Below are 15,912 nucleotides of genomic sequence, written 5' to 3'. Positions count from 1 at the left end.
TCGACGGTGGCTCCCGTCCCCCGTGTGTCACAGGGGCGCCCCCACGTCCTGCGGGTCCCCACACGCTCTGGTACGTCCCCGTGTGTCCCCAAGGTGTCCCTTGGTGTCCCCCTGGTGTCCCCAAGGTGCCCCTGGGTCTCCAAGGTGTCCCCATGATGTCCCCCCATGGTGTCCCTGTGGTGTCCCCTGGGCCTCCATGGTGTCCCCCTGGTGTCCCCCCACCCTGTGGTGTCCCCTGTGTGTCCCCATGGTGTCCCTGGGTCTCCAAGGTGTCCCCATGGTGTTCCCTCACCCTGTTCCATTTCCCAAATTCCAATTCCCCATTTTCCCCCTTCCCAATTTCCCATATCCCTGCTTTCCCCATTTCCCCATTTTTCCATTCCCAAATTCCCTTTTCTCCATCCCAATTCCTCATTTTCCCCATTTCCCCGTTCCCAACTTTCCAATTTCCCATTTCCCATTTCTCCCATTTTTCCCCATTCTCAATTTCCATTTCCTTCATTCCCACTTCCCCCGTTCTCATTTCTCCAATTTGCGCATTTTTTGTATTTTCCCCACCATTCCCCTTTCTCCCAGGTGCGGGAGCAGCTGCTGGAGAGCACTCAACCCTTCCCCATTTCCGTTTTCCCCCATTTTCCCCGGATTTGTCCCCATTTTCCCAATTTTACCTCCATTTCTCCACATTTCTGTGCCCAGGTGTGCCAGGTGCAGCGGGAGGCGCAGGTGCAGGCCTGGGCTATGCCCCGGCCCTTGAGGCTACCAAGCTCTTTTCTGTTTCTCCATTTTCCCCACATTTTCCCCACATTTTCCCCACATTTTCCCCCCATTTATCCCATTTTCCCCTCAGGTGTACCGGGTACAGTGTGAGGTGCAGGCGCAGGGCCCAGTGCAGACTCAGGCCCTGGTGTAGGCCCGGGCCTACGCCGCTGGGCCCTGAAGGCCACCTTGTCCTTTCCTGTTCCCCATTTTCCCCACATTTATCTCCATTTTCCCCACATTTATCTCCATTTTTCCCCATTTTCCCCACATTTATCTCCATTTTTCCCCCATTTTCCCACATTTATCCCCATTTCCTCCTCGGGTGTGCTGGGCATGGCGGGAGGCGCAGGTCCTGCTGCAGGCCCAGGCCTAGGCCTGGCCCTGAAGGCCGCCACCATTTTTCCCCACACTTACCTTTATTTTACCCCATTTTCCACAACATTTATCCCCATTTTTCCCCGTTTTCCCCACATTTCTCCCTATTTTTCCCTCAGGTGTCCTGTGCGTGACAGGAGGTGCAGGCCCAGGCCCAGGCCTGATGCAGACCCATGCCTAGGCCTGGGACCTGAAGGCCACCTGGCCCTTCCCCGTTCCTCTATTTTTCCTGCATTTATCCCCATTTTTCCGTTTTTTCATTTAGTTTTCTTCCATTTTTGCCCATTTCTTCCCCCTCAGACATTCTGTGCTCGGAGTGAGGCGCAGGTGCCCCCATTTTCCCCACATCTATCCCCATTTTTACGTCGTTTTTCTCTTATTTCTTCCACTTTCCCTTGTTTTCACTTCATTTTCTCCTCATTTCTCCCCATTTTCCATCTCCCTCTCAGGTGTCTTGGGCGTAGCAGGAGGCGCAGGTACAGGCCTCAGTGCAGGCCCAGGCCTAGGCCCTGAAGGCTGCCCAGCGCTTTCTTGTTCCTCTATTTTCCCCGCGTTTATCCCCATTTTTCCCCATTTTCACGTCATTTTCCTCTTATTTCTTCCCACTTTCCTTATTTTCACTTCATTTCTCCTCATTTCTCCCCATTTTCCCTCATTCCCCCTCAGGTATCTTGGACGCAGCAGGAGGTGCAGGCACAGACCTCAGTGCAGGCCCAGGCCTAGGCCCTGAAGGCTGCCCAGCGCTTTCTTGTTCCTCCATTTTCCCTGCATTTATTCTCATTTCTCCCCATTTTACTCTCATTTACCCTCATTTCTCCCCTGTTTTTTCCCCTCTCAGGTGTCCCGGGCCCGACGCGAGGCACAGGCTCAGGTGCAGGTGCAGGCACAGGTGCTGGAGGCCGCGCGGCGCCTGGCGGCCGTGCGGGGCTCCCTCCGAGCAGCGGCGGCGCCGGCAGCGCCTCCAGGCCGAGGCTGCCCAGAGGCTGCGGCAGCTGCGGGCCCAGCTTGGCACCCCCGGGCACGGTCAGAGAAAAAGGGGAAAATGGGGAGATTTGGGGGTGATTTGAGGAGCTGGGGGGGATTTTGGGGGCTTGGAGGGATTTGGGGTACAGGGAGGATGGGGAGAAGGCAATTGCAGGGCTGGGAGGGATTGGGGGTACTGGGTGGTTGGGGGGGGGAAATGGAAAATAGGGATTTGGGGACAGGGAGGGATTGGGGGCAATTTGGGGTACAGGGGGTTTTGGGGGGCTGAGGGGGATTTGGAGGGCATGGGGGGATTTGGGGTACAAGGGGTATTTTGGGGGGCTGGGAGGATTGGGGGAGATTTGGGGGGCAGGGGATCAGGGAGAAAAAGAGGAATTGGGTTGGAGGGCTGGGGGGATTTGGGTTATGGGGGGGATTTGGGGGCTGGGAGGATTTGGGGTGACTGGGGGGAGATTGGGGGGCTGGGGGAGATTTGGGATATGGGGGTGTAGGGGGGATTGGGTGGTCTGGGGGGGGATTTGGGGGTACAGGGGGTTTTGGGGGGCTGGGGGGCATTGGGATATGGGGGGATTTGGGGGCTGAGGAGATTGGGGGGAAGGAGAATTGGGAGAGCAGAGGGGATTTGGGTCTTGGGGGTACAGAGAGGTTTTGGGGGAATGGGACATCTGGGGAATTGGGTATGGGGGGGGCAGAGGTTTTTTTTTTGATTCTGGGTTTTTTTGGGGGTTTGGAGGGGGGTGGGGGATGCCCAGAGGTGGGGGAGGGGCAGCTTTTTGGGGGGGGGGGGAGGGGTCTTCTCAGCTCTGACCCCTCCCATCCCCTCTGTGCCCCCCCCCAGATGAGAACGGGTCCCTGGGTGACCTCCCTGCGCTGGAGAACGGTGAGGGGGGGCTGGGGGTCACCTGGGGGGGTGGGGGTCACCTGGGGGGGGGCTGGGAGACACTGGGGGGGCTACCTGGGCTTTTGGGGGTTCACCTGGATACCTGGGGAGGGGTTACCTGGGCTTTTGGGGGCTACCTGGGCACTTGTGTGACCTTTGGGGGGCTACCTGGGTTCTGGGGGGGTTATTGGGTGACCTTTGGGGGGCTACCTGGGCACCTTTGTGACCTTTGGGGGCTACCTGGGCACCTGGGGGGCTACCTGGACGTCTGGGGGTTCACCTGGATACCTGGGGGGGCTTCTTGGGCACCTGGGGGGGTCACCTGGGCACCTGGGGGGCACCTTGGTGACCTTGGGGGGGGCTACCTGGACACCTGGGGGGTTCACCTGGATACCTGGGGGGGCTTCTTGGGTACCCAAGGGGGTCACCTGGGCTTTTGGGGGGCTACCTGAACACCTGGGGGGGTCACCTGGACACCAGTGTGACCTTTGGGGGCTACTGGGCACTTGGGGGGGGTCATCTGGGCACTTGAGGGGGCACCTTGGTGACCTTTGGGGGACTACCTGGACACCTGGGGGGCACCTTGGTGACCTTTGGGGGGCTACCTGGACATCTGGGGGTTCACCTGGATACCTGGGGGGCTTCTTGGGTACCTGGGGGGGTCACTCTGGACACCTGTGTGACCTTTGGGGGGCTACCTGAACACCTGGGGGGGGGTCCCCTGGGCACCTTGGTGACCTTTGGGGGCTACCTGGACACTTGGGAGGGGTCACCTGGACACCTGTGTGACCTTTGGGGGGCTACCAGAGCACCTGGGGGGCTACCTGGACATCTGGGGGGTCACCTGGATACCTGGGGGGGCTTCTTGAGTACCCGAGGGGGTCACCTGGGCTTTTGGGGGCTACCTGGGCACCTGGGGGGGGGGTCCCCTGGGCACCTGTGTCCCCTCGGGGTGTCCCTGCCCTCACCCCTCCCCCCCCCCCCTCGGTGTCCCCACAGGTGCCCCGCCCCCCCCCCAAGCCCCCCCGGCTGGGCCCGGGCCGCCCCTCCCCCCCCGGGGGGGGGGCTCGGGCAGCCCCGAGCGCCGGCCCCTCCCCCCCTGGAGCCCCGAGGGACCCCCGGGCGCCGCAGCTCGCTGGCCAGCCCCCGCCAGGTGCGTACCCCCAACCCAAAAACGCCGTTTCTGTACCCAAAATCTCTCTCTTAAACCCCAAAAATCCGCCCTTTACACACATCACAAAAAAAAAAAAAAAATCCCCTTCTTAACCCCAAAAAAAATCCCATTTTCCACCCCAAAAATGCCCTTTTCCAGCAAAAAAAAATGACCATTTTACATGGATAAAAATCTCTTTTTCTCAAAAAAAATTCTCTTCCTACCTTCAAATTTTTTTAAACCAAAATGTCCCCAAAGCTCTCCAATTTTTCCCAAAATTCCCTAATTTCCCCCCCCCCAAATTCCCGTGTTTTTTCCCCCCAAACTCCCCATTTTTCCCCCCAAAATCCCAGAGTTTTTCCCAAAAATACCCAATTTTTTCCCCCACTTTCTCCTCAAAAATCCCGTGGTTTTTTCCCCCAAACCCCCATTTTTCCCCAAAAAATATTGGGTTTTTTTCCCCAAATCCCCCCATTTTCCCCCCCAAATTCGCCAATTTTCCCAAATCCCCATTTTTTTTTCACCCCATAACTCCCCCATTTTCCCAAAATCTTCCCAATTTTTCCCCAAAAAAAACCCCCAATGTCCCCCACAAAATCCCCATTTTGCCCCCAAAATCCCCATTTTACCCCCAGATCCCATTTTCCCTCCCAAACTCCCCGATTTCCCAAAATCCCCATTTTTTTCACCCCAAAACTACCCAATTTTCCCCCCAAAATTCGGGTTTTTTCCTCCAAATCCCCATTTTCCCCCCAAACTCCTCAATTTTCCCCCCAAACTCTCCAATTTTTCCCAAAATTCCCATTTTTCCCTAAAAATTCCGGATTTTTCCCCCAAATCCTCTTTTTTCCACCCAAACTCCAAATTTTTCCCCAAAATCTCCATTTTTTTTCCTCAAAATCCCAGTTTTTCCCCAAAATCCCCATTTTTTTCGCAAAACACCGGGTTTTTTTCCCCAAACTCCCCGATTTTCCCAAAATCCCCATTTTTTTCCCGGATTTTTTTCCCCAAACTCCCCGATTTCCCCCCAAACTCCTCGATTTTCCCAAAATCCACATTTTTTACCCCATTTTTGTTCCCGTTTCCAGCCCGGCGCGGACGCTGCCCGCAGCGCCTCCAGCCTCGAGGGCCCAACGTCCTCGCCAAAATCCCATTTTTTCCCGATTTTTCTCCCCCAAATCCCACTTTGCCCCCCAAACTCCCCGATTTCCCCCCCAAACTCCTCGATTTTCCAAAATCTCCATTTTTTACCCGTTTTTTCCCCGTTTCCAGCCCGGCGCGGACGCTGCCCCGCAGCGCCTCCAGCCTCGAGGGCCCAATGTCCTCGCCAAAATCCCCATTTTTTCCCGGATTTTTTCCCCCAAATCCCCACTTTGCCCCCAAACTCCCGATTTCCCTCCCAAACTCCCGATTTTCCCAAAATCTCCATTTTTACCCCGTTTTTGCCCCGTTTCCAGCCCGGCGCGGACGCTGCCCCGCAGCGCCTCCAGCTCGAGGGCCGCAGCGTTCCCGCCACGCCCGTGCTGGGCCGGAGCCCCCGCGGGACCCCCCGGGAACGGTGAGGGGAAAACGGGGGAAAAAACCGGGATTTTGGAAAAATGGGGATTTGGGGAAAGTGGGGGTTTGGGGAAAAAATGGGGATTATGGGGGGGAAAAATGGGGATTTTTGGGGAAAATCGGATTTGTGGGAGAAAGGATTTCTGAAAAAAATCGGGGATTTTGGGGAAGATAAAATGGGGGATTTTGAGGGAAAATTGGGATTTTGCGGGGAAAGACCTGGATTTTGGGGAAAAATCGGGGATTTGGAAAGTGAGGGTTTGGGGAAAAAATGGGGGTTTTGGGGAGAAAATCGGGATTTGTGGGAAAAAGGATTCTGAAAAAAAATCGGGAATTTGGGGAAAAAAGGGGATTTTGGGGAAGATAAAATGGGGGATTTTGAAGGGGAAAATTGGGGATTTTGAGGGAAAATCGGGATTTGTGGGAGAAAGGATTTCTGAAAAAAAATCGGGGATTTTGGGAAGATAAAATGGGGGATTTTGAGGGAAAAAATGGGGATTTTGCGGGGAAAGACCTGGGATTTTGGGGAAAATTGGGGATTTTGGGGAAAATAAATGGGGATTTGGGGTGGAGAAAATGAGGATTTGGGGGAAAAACCCTGAGATTTTGGGGGGAGAAAAATGGCGATTTGGGAAACAACAAGGGGACTTTGGCGGGAGGGAAAAGGGGGATTTTGAGGAGAAAATTTGGGGTTTTGGGAGGAAAAACCTGGGATAATGGGGAAAAATAAATGGGATTTTGGGGGGAGAAAATGGGGATTTGGGAAAAAAACCCGGGGATTTTGGGGGTTAAAAGCCCTGTGATTTTGGGGGAAACATTGGGGAGTTTGGGGAAAAAATAGGACAGGATTTTGGGAAAAAAAACCTGGAATTTTGTGGGGAAAATGAGGATTTTGGGGAAAAAATCCCAGGATTTTGGGAAAATATCCTGAGATTTGGGGGAAAACAAAAGGGAATTTTGTGGGAAAAATGAGGATTATGGGGGGGGGGATGGGGATTTTGAGGGGGGAAATGGGGATTTTGGGGGGGAAAAAAGGAATTTTGGGGAAAAAAGGGATTTGGTGGAAAAAAGGTGGTTTGGGGGGGAAAATCGAGTTTTGTGTATTAGGTTTTTTTTTGGTGGGGGAAACTTTTGGAGGGGCAAAAGGGGCTTTTTTGGGGGGGAAAGGGGAGTTTTGGGTGAAAAGGGGTTTTTTTTGTCTTTTTTGGGCGAGGAAAATTTTTTTTTGGGGGGGGGAAATTGATTTTTTGGCTGGGGCAAAATACTTTTGAAAAACTTTTATTAGTGGGAAATTTTTTTAAAATTAAATTTGTTTTGTTTTCCTCCCCCCACAGCCCCGAAGCCCCCCGCGGTTTGCCCCCCCGGCCCTGGTCGGGCAGCCAGGATTCCCAATTGGGGGGGGGGTCCGCACTCCGCCCATCCCCCCCTCCCGCAGTGCCCCCCCCACCCTCACGCCCACCCCCCCTCCGGCGCCCCCCGCACCCGCCGCAGCAACAGCTCCGAGGCTTTGATCGATTGGGGAGGGGGCGCCGGCTCCGAGACCCCCCCGGGGCCGCGTGGGGGGGGGCGGGGCAGGGGCGGGGGGAGGGGCGGGGGTCGCTCCGCCCCCCCCTCCCGGTGCCGCCCCCCCCTCACTGGAGCAGCGGCGCAGCCAGAAGTGGTTGGCGCTGGAGGGGCTGCGCGATTGGTACCTGAGGCACACCGGGACCCCCCCCCGGAACGCCCCCCACCAAACCGGCTGGGTCCCCCCCCCTCAGCGCCGCCGGGACCCCCCCCCAGCGCTGCCGCACTCGCTCAGCTACGCCGGGGCCCTGGCGGCCAGGTACGGGCGGGGAAGGGGCGGCCCGGCCTGGTGAGGGGTGCGGGGGGGGAGACCCCCGAAATGGGTTGGGGACCCCCCCCACCCCACCCGTGGTGGGTGTTGGGAAATCCTGTGGGTGAATGTGCCCCCCAATTTGGGGATCCCCCCCAGAATGTGTTGGGGACCCCCCTATGTTGGGTGGGAAGCCCCGTGGGTGAATGTGCCCCCCGCCATTTTGGGGAAACCCCCTGAAATGTTGATTGGGAAACCCCGTGGGTGAATGTGCCCCCCGCCATTTTGGGGATCCTCCTCCAGAATGTGTTGGGACCCCCCCCTTGGGGGGTTGGGAATGTGCCCTCCGCCATTTTGGGGAGACCCCCTGAAATGTTGATTGGGAAACCCTGTGGGTGAATGTGCCCCCCGCCATTTTTGGGGAGACCCCCTGAAATGTTGATTGGGAAACCCCGTGGGTGAAAATGTTGATTGGGAAACCCTGTGGGTGAATGTGCCACCCCCGCCATTTTGGGGACCCCCCCCCTTGGGTGTTGGGGACCCCCCCCGTGTTGGGGGGTAAAATCTGTGGGTGAATGTACCCCCCCCATTTTGAGGACCCTCCCCTCATTCTGGGGACCCTCCATGTTGATTGGGAAACCCCGTGGAATAATGTGGCCCCCCCCCATTTTTGGGGATCCTCCAATGTCTGAATGTTCCCCCCCCTCATTTTGGGGACCCCCCCCCTCTGTGTTGATTGGGAAACCCTGTGGGTGAATTCCCCCCCTCCCCCCCATTTTGGGGACCTCCTTGTGTCTGAATGTCCCCCCCCTCATTTTGGGGAGACCCCAATGCCTGAATGACACCCCCTCCTCACATTTTGGGGGACCCTGCCTCATTTTGGGGACCCTCTCCTCATTTTGGGGGACCCCCCATGAATTGGGGACCCCTCTGTGGGTGGATGTTTCCCCTCCCTCACATTTTGGGGATCCCCCATTTGGGGACCCCCCCCACCAGATCCAGGTGTTCCCCTCCCCCAATATTTTGGGGACCCCCCCCTCCCCAATATCTGAATGTGCCCCCCACCCCAATTTTGGGACCCCTCCTCCATGTCCACATGTCCCATCCCCCCTCCCCCCCCTCATTTTAAGGACCCTCCCCCATTTTGGGGATCCCCCTGTGATTGGGGACCCCCAATATCTGAATGTGCCCCCCCCTCCTCAATTTGGGGATCCCCCTTGTCTATGCTGACCCCCACCCAATTTGGGCCCCTCACTCCCCATCCTTCAGGGACTCCCCAAAATCTCCCCAAATTTGGGATTCCCCCTCAGAGCCCCCCTCTTTTCAGCCCCACACCCCCCTCCCCAAATTTGGGGTCCTTTACCCCAAAGCCCCCAAAATTTGGAGTCTTTCCCTCCCAAAAACCCCAAAATTTGGAGTCTCCTCCCTCATTTCCCCCCCAAATTTGGGGTTTCTTCCCCCAATCCCCCCTAAATTCAGGGTGTCTCCCCCCAGCTCCCCCTAAAACCCCAAAATCTGGGTTCCCCCCCTCCTTTACCCCCTAAATTTGGGGTCTTTCTCCCAAAACCCCCCCAAACTTGGGCTGTCCCCCAAAACTCCAAAATTTGGGTTCTCTCCCCCCTTTTTTGGGCTTTCCTCACTCTTTCCCCTCCTTTCTCCATTCCGGGTTTGGTTTTTGGGGGTGGGGGCTCCCCAAAATGGACTGGGGGAGGGGCTGGGCAGAATTTGGGGCAGGGGGCTCATATTGGGGGGGCCTAACTCTGCTTTCTCTTTCTCTCCTTTTTTTCCGTTTCTTTTTTTCCTTTTTTTCTCTGTTTTTTTTCTCCTTTTTTTGGAATTTTCCCCTCCCCCCACAACCCAAGGGACCCCCCCGGGACCACCCCCCCTCCCCCCCCAGACCCGCAGCCCCCCGGGACCCTCGTGTGACCCCCCCCAAAATAAACCCTGCCCATGGGGGGGGGGGTCCCCAGCTTCGTTTTGGGGGTGGGGGAGGGGTCCCCAAAATCCAGGGTGGGGGAGGGGAAGGGGGGGGGGTCCCCAAAATCTCCCCTCCCCCCACCCCCCTGCTGCTCCTGGCGAGCGGCTCCGTTTGGGGGGGGGGGTCCCTGGGGGTGGGGGGGGGGGTTTGGGGGAGCCCCTGGGGGGGGCAATACAGGACCTGCTGCCAGTGCTGCCTCTGCCTCCTTTTTTGGGGGGAAATTCGGGGATTTTGGGGTTCCTGGGGGACTCAAAAGCTGAAAAATTTGGGGGGGGGATTTAATATAAAAAGGGAGGGGCTTTGTATGGCTCCTGTATAATTTGGGGGGGATTCAGGGGACCTTAAATAATTTGGGGGGGGATATAATTTGAGGGGGGGATCTGTGGGGCTCCTGTGTAATTTTGGGGGGGGTCCTTAGGGATTTGGTGGGGGGATATAATTTGTGGTGGGGTCTTCGGGTTCCTTAAATAATTTGGGGGGGGGTCCTTGGGGTCCCTAAATAATTTGGGGTGAGGTCCCTATAGAAATTTGGGGAGGGGGGATCTGTGGGAGCTTTAATCATTTGGGGGGGTGATATAATTTGGGGAGGGTCTGGGGGGGTCCCTAAATAATTTGGGGTGGCGTCCTTGGGGCCCCTATAGAAATTTAGGGGGGGGGCCTATGGGACCTTAAATCATTTGGGGTGGGGTCCTTGGGGTCCCTTAATAATTTGGGGAGGTCCTTGGGGTCCCTAAATAATCTGTGGGGGTTGATGGACCCCTGTATAATTTGTGGGGGGGGTCCTTACAGAGCCCTCCCAGAAGGTTAAGCCACGCCCACTTTATACGGGACCACGCCCCTTTGAGCTCAGAATAAAACCAGCACTACGAGGCCACGCCCCAAATCGGGACCACGCCCCCAAACAAAGCCTCGCCCCCTGGCCCCACATCTCCCCAGCGGCGGGCGTGGCCAATCAGTGCCCGGCAGAAGCGGGCGGGTCTCGTTCCTATTGGCCGACCTTGAGCCGCCGCGCTCCTATTGGTCGCGGGGGCGGCGTGGGGGCGGGGCAAGGCGCGGCGGCGGCGGGCGCGGGAGAGGCCCGGGAGCGAGAGCAGCGCGGGAGCGGCTGAGGTGAGCGGGGCCGGGAGCGCGCCGGGGTTGGGGCTCACCGGGATCCGCGACCGGGGGACAGCCGGGACCGCTCCGCGCGGGGCCGGAGAGCGCGGGGGAATCGCGGGGGATTCGTGGGGAGGCGCAGACGGTGTCGCTGTCGCCGTTCTCCGTTCGGGCCTTGCCGGGCCGCGCTCCGCTCACCGCCGCCATCCCCTCATGTTCTCCCTCCCCACAGGGGCGCTGTTGCCATGGAGACGAGCGCGCACCCCTATTGGCCGCGCGCGCTGGCGTTGCCGGGTTACGTAGCGGGCGCGCGGCCCGGCTGGCAGTGCGCAGGCGCGGTGGCGGCGGCGGCGGCGGCGCTGTTCGCGCTGGGCTGGGCCCTGGGCGGGACCGGGGGCGGGACCAAGGGCGGAGCCAAGGGCGTGGCCAAGCGAAGTCCCGCCCGCCGGCTGGTCCTGGGCTGGTTCCTGGTGTGCGCCGGCATCCACGGGGTCCTGGAAGGATATTTCAGCCTCCGGCACCGGGAGCTGCCCGCCGACACCGGGCTGCTGGCCGACGTCTGTGAGCACCCGCGGGGGGACGCTGGGCTGGGCGGGGGGCGCTGGGGAGGGGTCCCGAGGGGAGCAGGGGGCACTGGGCACGTGGGGAGGGGTCCCAAGGGCATCTGCGGGTTCCCTGGGGCATTTGGGGGGTGTCTGGATATGTGGGGAGGAGTCCCAAGGGCATCAGGGGGCACTGGAGGGGCACTGGGCACATGGGGAGGGGTCCCTGGGGCATCTGAGGGGTCCCTGGGGTATCTGGGGGGACCCTGGTCATGTGGGGAGGGGTCCCTGGGGTATCTGGGGGGTCCCTGGCATATGTGGGGAGGGGTCCTTGAGCCATTTGTGGGGTCCCTGGGATATCTGGGGGGTCCCTGGGCAGGTGGGGAGGGGTCCCTGAGGCATCTGGGGAGTCCCTGGGTATGTGGGGAGGGGTCCCTGGGCCATATGTTGGGTCCCTGAGATATCTGGGGGGTCTCTGGGCAGGTGGGCAGGGGCACAGCCGGGTGGCGGGGGTCCCCTGTCCCCCCACTAACCCGAAGCCCCCTCCCCTAATTGCAGGGAAGGAATACGCCAAGGCTGACAGCCGCTACATGACGTGAGTTGGGGACATTGGGGACAGCAGAGAGGGGGTGGCCGTGTCCCCGGTGTCCCCAGGTGACCCCTCTCCTCCCGCAGGAGCGATGACTTCACGGTTGCCATGGAGACGGTGACAGCCTGGGCCTGGGGTCCCCTGAGCTTCCTCACCTTCCTCGCCCTCCTGCGGCAGCACCCGGCCCGCTACATCCTGCAGCTCGTGGTGTCCCTGGGTATGGCACCTGTGTCACCTGTGTCACCTCCCCAGTGTCACCGTGTCACCTGTGTCACCTCCCCAGCGTCCCTTTCACCATGTCACCTGTGTCAGCTCTGTCACCTCCCCAAGTGTCACCATCCCAGTGTCCCTGTGTCACCTGTGTCACCTCCCCAGTGTCACCATCCCAGTGTCCCTGTGTCACCTGTGTCACTTCCCCAGTGTCCCTGTGCACCATGTCACCTGTGTCAGCTCTGTCATCATCCTAGTGTCATCTGTGTCACCATCTTTGTGTCACCTGTGTCACCACCCCTGAGTCCCTTTCACCATGTCACCTGTGTCAGCTCTGTCACCTCCCCCAGTGTCACCATCCCTGTGTCAGCTCTGTCACCATCCCAGTGTCACCTGTGTCACCTCCCCAGTGTCCCTGTGTCACCTCCCCAATGTCACCGTGTCACGTGTGTCACTTCCCCAGTGTCCCTGTGCAGCATGTCACCTGTGTCAGATCTGTCACCATCCCAGTGTCACCTGTGTCACCATCCCAGTGTCACCTGTGTCACCTGTGTCACCATCCCTGTGTCCCTTTCACCATGTCACCTGTGTCAGCTCTGTCACTTCCCCAGTGTCACCTGTGTCACCATCCCAGTGTCCCTGTGTCACCTGTGTCACCTCCCCAGTGTCCCTGTGTCACCAATGTCACCTGTGTCACCATCCCTCTGTCAGCATGTCACCTGTCACCTGTGTCACCTCCCCAGTGTCACCATCCCTGTGTCACCTCCCCAGTGTCCCTGTGTCCCCATGTCACCAGTGTACCCATCCCTGTGTCACCAGTGTCTTCAGTGTCACCTCTCCAGTGTCACCAACGTCCCCATCCCCCTGTCCTCAGTGTCACCATCCCTGTGTCCCCATCCTCCTGTTCCCAGTGCACCCATTGTCCTGTGTCTCTGTGCCACCAGTGTCAACATTCTCCTGTCCCCTGTGTCCCCAATGTCCCCAGTGTCACCATCCCCCAGGCCTGTCCCTGTCCCCGGGCTGTCCCCATGTCCCTGTTGCTGTCCCTGACCCCTGTCCTTGTCCCCTCTGTCCCCAGGGCAGCTGTACAGTGACATCCTGTACTTTGTTCTGGCTGTCCCCAGGCTGTCCCTGTCCCTAACTGTGTCCCTCTCTGTGTCCCTGTCCCCAGGCTGTCTCTAACCCCTGTCCCTGTCCCCAGGGCAGCTGTACAGTGACATCCTGTACTTTGTTCTGGCTGTCCCCAGGCTGTCCCCAGGCTTGTCCCCATGTCCTCTAACTGTGTCCCTCTCTGTGTCCCTGTCCCCAGGCCAGCTGTATGGTGACATCCTGTACTGTCCCTGTCCCTAACCCTGTCCCTGTTTGTCCCTGTGTCCCCAGGCTGTCCCTAACCCTGTCCCTGTGTCCCCAGGCTGTCCCTAACTGTGTCCCTCTCTCTGTCCCCAGGCCAGCTGTACGGTGACATCCTGTACTTTGCCCTGGCTGTCCCCAGGCTGTGTCCCTCTCTGTGTCCCTGTCCCCAAGCTGTCCCTAACCCTGTCCCTGTGTCCCCAGGCCAGCTGTATGGTGACATCCTGTACTGTCCCTAACCCTGTCCCTGTTTGTCCCTCTGTCCCCAGGCTGTCCCTAACCCTGTCCCTGTGTCCCCAGGCCAGCTGTACGGTGACATCCTGTACTGTCCCTGTCCCTAACTGTGTCCCTGTCTGTGTCCCCAGGCCAGCTGTACGGTGACATCCTGTACTGTCCCTGTCCCTAACCCTGTCCCTCTCTCTGTCCCAGGCCAGCTGTACGGTGACATCCTGTACTGTCCCTAACCGTGTCCCTGTTTGTCCCTGTGTCCCCAGGCCAGCTGTACGGTGACATCCTGTACTTCGCCACGGAGGCGCGGGCGGGCTGGGCTCACAGCGACCCCCACCCCTTTTATTTCTGGGGTTACTTTGTGGGGCTCAACGGGCTCTGGGTGCTCGTGCCCGCCCTGCTGATGCTGGATGCCAGCCGGGAGCTGGCGCGGGCACAGCGCGGGCACGACCGGCCCCGGCACAAGGCTCACTGAGGGGGTGAGAGACCCCCGGGACCCCCCCATGGACTGAGAGAGCCCCCCAGGGGTGAGAGACCCCCCCCATGGACTGAGAGACCCCCAGGGCTGAGAGAGCCCCCAATGACCGACTCCGACACAAGGCTCACTGAGGCGGGGGGGAGAGACCCCCGGGACCCCCTCATGGACTGAGAAAGCCCCCCAGGGGTGAGAGACCCCCCCCACGGACTGAGAGACCCCCGGGACCCCCTCATGGACTGAGAGACCCCCATGGACTGAGAGAGCCCCCAATGACCGGCCCCGACACAAGGCACACTGAGGGGGGGGAGAGACCCCCGGGACCCCCCCATGGACTGAGAAAGCCCCCCAGGGGTGAGAGACCCCCATGGACTGAGAGACCCCCGGGACCCCCCCATGGATTGAGAACTCCCCCCATGGACCCCTTGGGCTGAGGGAGCCCCCCACGACCAAACCCGACACAAGGCTTACTGAGGGGGGGACACCCAGAGACCCCCGGGACCCCCCTGGCCTGTGAGACCCCTCCCTATGGACTGAGAGACTCCTACAACCGGCCCCGACACAAGGCGCACTGAGGGGGGGCACCCAGAGACCCCCGGGACCCCCCTGGGCTGTGAGACCCCCCCCATGGACTGAGAGACTCCCATGACTGGCCCCGACACAAGGCACACTGAGGGGCGGTTGAGAGACCCCCAGGACCCCCCCATGGACTGAGAAAGCCCCCCAGGAGTGAGAGACCCCCCCCATGGACTGAGAGACCCCCGGGACCCCCTCATGGACTGAGAGAGCCCCCAGCGACCGGCCCCGACCCAAAGCATATTGAGGGGTGGGGGAGAGACCCCCGGGACCCCCCCATGGACTGAGGGACCCCCATGGACTGAGAGACCCCCATGGACTGAGAGACCCCCCACGACCAGCCCCGACCCAAGGCATATTGAGGGGGGGGGAGAGACCCCCAGAGACCCCCCGGGACCCCCCCATGGATTGAGAACTCCCCCCATAGACCCCTTGGGCTGAGGGAGCCCCCCACGACCTGCCCCAACACAAGGCTTACTGAGGGGGGGGACACCCAGAGACCCCCGGGACCCCCCTGGGCTGTGAGACCCACCCCCATGGACTGAGAGAGCCCCCAATGACCGGCCCTAACCCAAGGCATATTGGGGGGGGGGGGGAGAGACCCCCGGGACCCCCCCATGGATTGAGAACTCCCCCCATGGACCCCTTGGGCTGAGGGAACACCCAAAACCGGCCCCAACCCAAGGCACATTGAGGGGGGGGACACCCAGAGACCCCCAGGTGTGAGGGACCCCCCCCTCATAGCCTGAGACCCCTCCCCCACAAGGGAGGGTTCAGCACTGAGAGGGTCCTGGAGGGGAATTTTGGGACCCCCCCCCCCAACCTCAGAGACCCCTCCCAAGTGAGGGTTCAGGTCCTGGAAGGGAATTTTGGGACCCCCCAAAAGCTCAGGGAGAGCAGCTGGACCCTCCCCTGTGTTTCCCATGGGGGTCTCAGCCTCGTTTTGGGGGTCCCCCTCTCCTTTTTGGGGGTCAACTTCTCGATTTTGGGGGGTCTCAGCCGCATTTTTGGGGGTGTGCCATTTTTGGGGGATGTTCCTCGTTCCTGGGGGGGCAGGGATGGATTTTAATAAAGGAGCTGGAAATGGAGCTCAGGTCTGTTTTTTGGGGGGAGGATTTGGGGGTCCTGAGGGGTCTTAGGGGAAGTCCTGTGGGATTTGGGGGGTCATGGTTGATTATGAGGGGGGGTCCTGACAGGTTTTGGAGGGGTCCTGGGGGATTTTGGGGAATCCTTTTGGGTTTTTGGGAGGTCCTGGGTGGTGCTGGGGAGTCGTGGAAGGGTTTGTGGGGTTCTGGAGGGTTTTGGGAGGGTCCAGAGAAGTTTGGGGGGATCCTGGTGGGTTTTGGAT

General features: G+C 59.6%; 2 protein-coding genes and 1 long non-coding RNA gene across 4 annotated transcripts; all 3 read left to right on the top strand.

Moving 5' to 3' along the window:
- The first annotated feature begins 1,869 nt into the window (after positions 1-1,869).
- LOC141726358 (uncharacterized) lies at positions 1,870-4,196 on the top strand. Its single transcript, XR_012577616.1, has 3 exons — positions 1,870-2,157; positions 2,957-2,998; positions 3,998-4,196. It is a non-coding gene; the product is annotated as an uncharacterized LOC141726358 (long non-coding RNA).
- Positions 4,197-4,296: 100 nt separating this feature from the next.
- LOC141726285 (uncharacterized) lies at positions 4,297-9,853 on the top strand. The gene is made up of 4 exons (XM_074531030.1): positions 4,297-4,309; positions 5,263-5,709; positions 7,043-7,530; positions 9,384-9,853. The coding sequence occupies exons 1-4, from the start codon at positions 4,297-4,299 to the stop codon at positions 9,816-9,818; spliced, it is 1,383 nt and encodes a 460-aa protein (XP_074387131.1). The 3' UTR covers positions 9,819-9,853.
- Positions 9,854-10,462: 609 nt separating this feature from the next.
- On the top strand, positions 10,463-15,650 carry EBP (EBP cholestenol delta-isomerase). Of its 2 annotated transcripts, XM_074531105.1 has the most exons (7): positions 10,463-10,609; positions 10,827-11,155; positions 11,695-11,731; positions 11,812-11,942; positions 13,780-13,992; positions 14,291-14,329; positions 14,745-15,650. In XM_074531105.1, exons 2-5 carry the CDS (start codon positions 10,840-10,842, stop codon positions 13,986-13,988), a joined length of 693 nt encoding a protein of 230 aa, XP_074387206.1. In that variant the 5' UTR covers positions 10,463-10,609; positions 10,827-10,839; the 3' UTR covers positions 13,989-13,992; positions 14,291-14,329; positions 14,745-15,650. The 2 variants fall into 2 exon arrangements, with proteins under 2 accessions (XP_074387206.1, XP_074387205.1); XM_074531104.1 differs by lacking the exons at positions 14,291-14,329; positions 14,745-15,650 and having other exon boundaries at positions 13,780-14,025.
- The last annotated feature ends 262 nt before the right edge of the window (positions 15,651-15,912 follow it).

This window comes from Zonotrichia albicollis, chromosome 34, assembly GCF_047830755.1.
Source record: "Zonotrichia albicollis isolate bZonAlb1 chromosome 34, bZonAlb1.hap1, whole genome shotgun sequence".
Lineage (NCBI taxonomy): Eukaryota > Metazoa > Chordata > Aves > Passeriformes > Passerellidae > Zonotrichia > Zonotrichia albicollis.
This window is presented reverse-complemented; position numbering and strand designations above follow the sequence as displayed.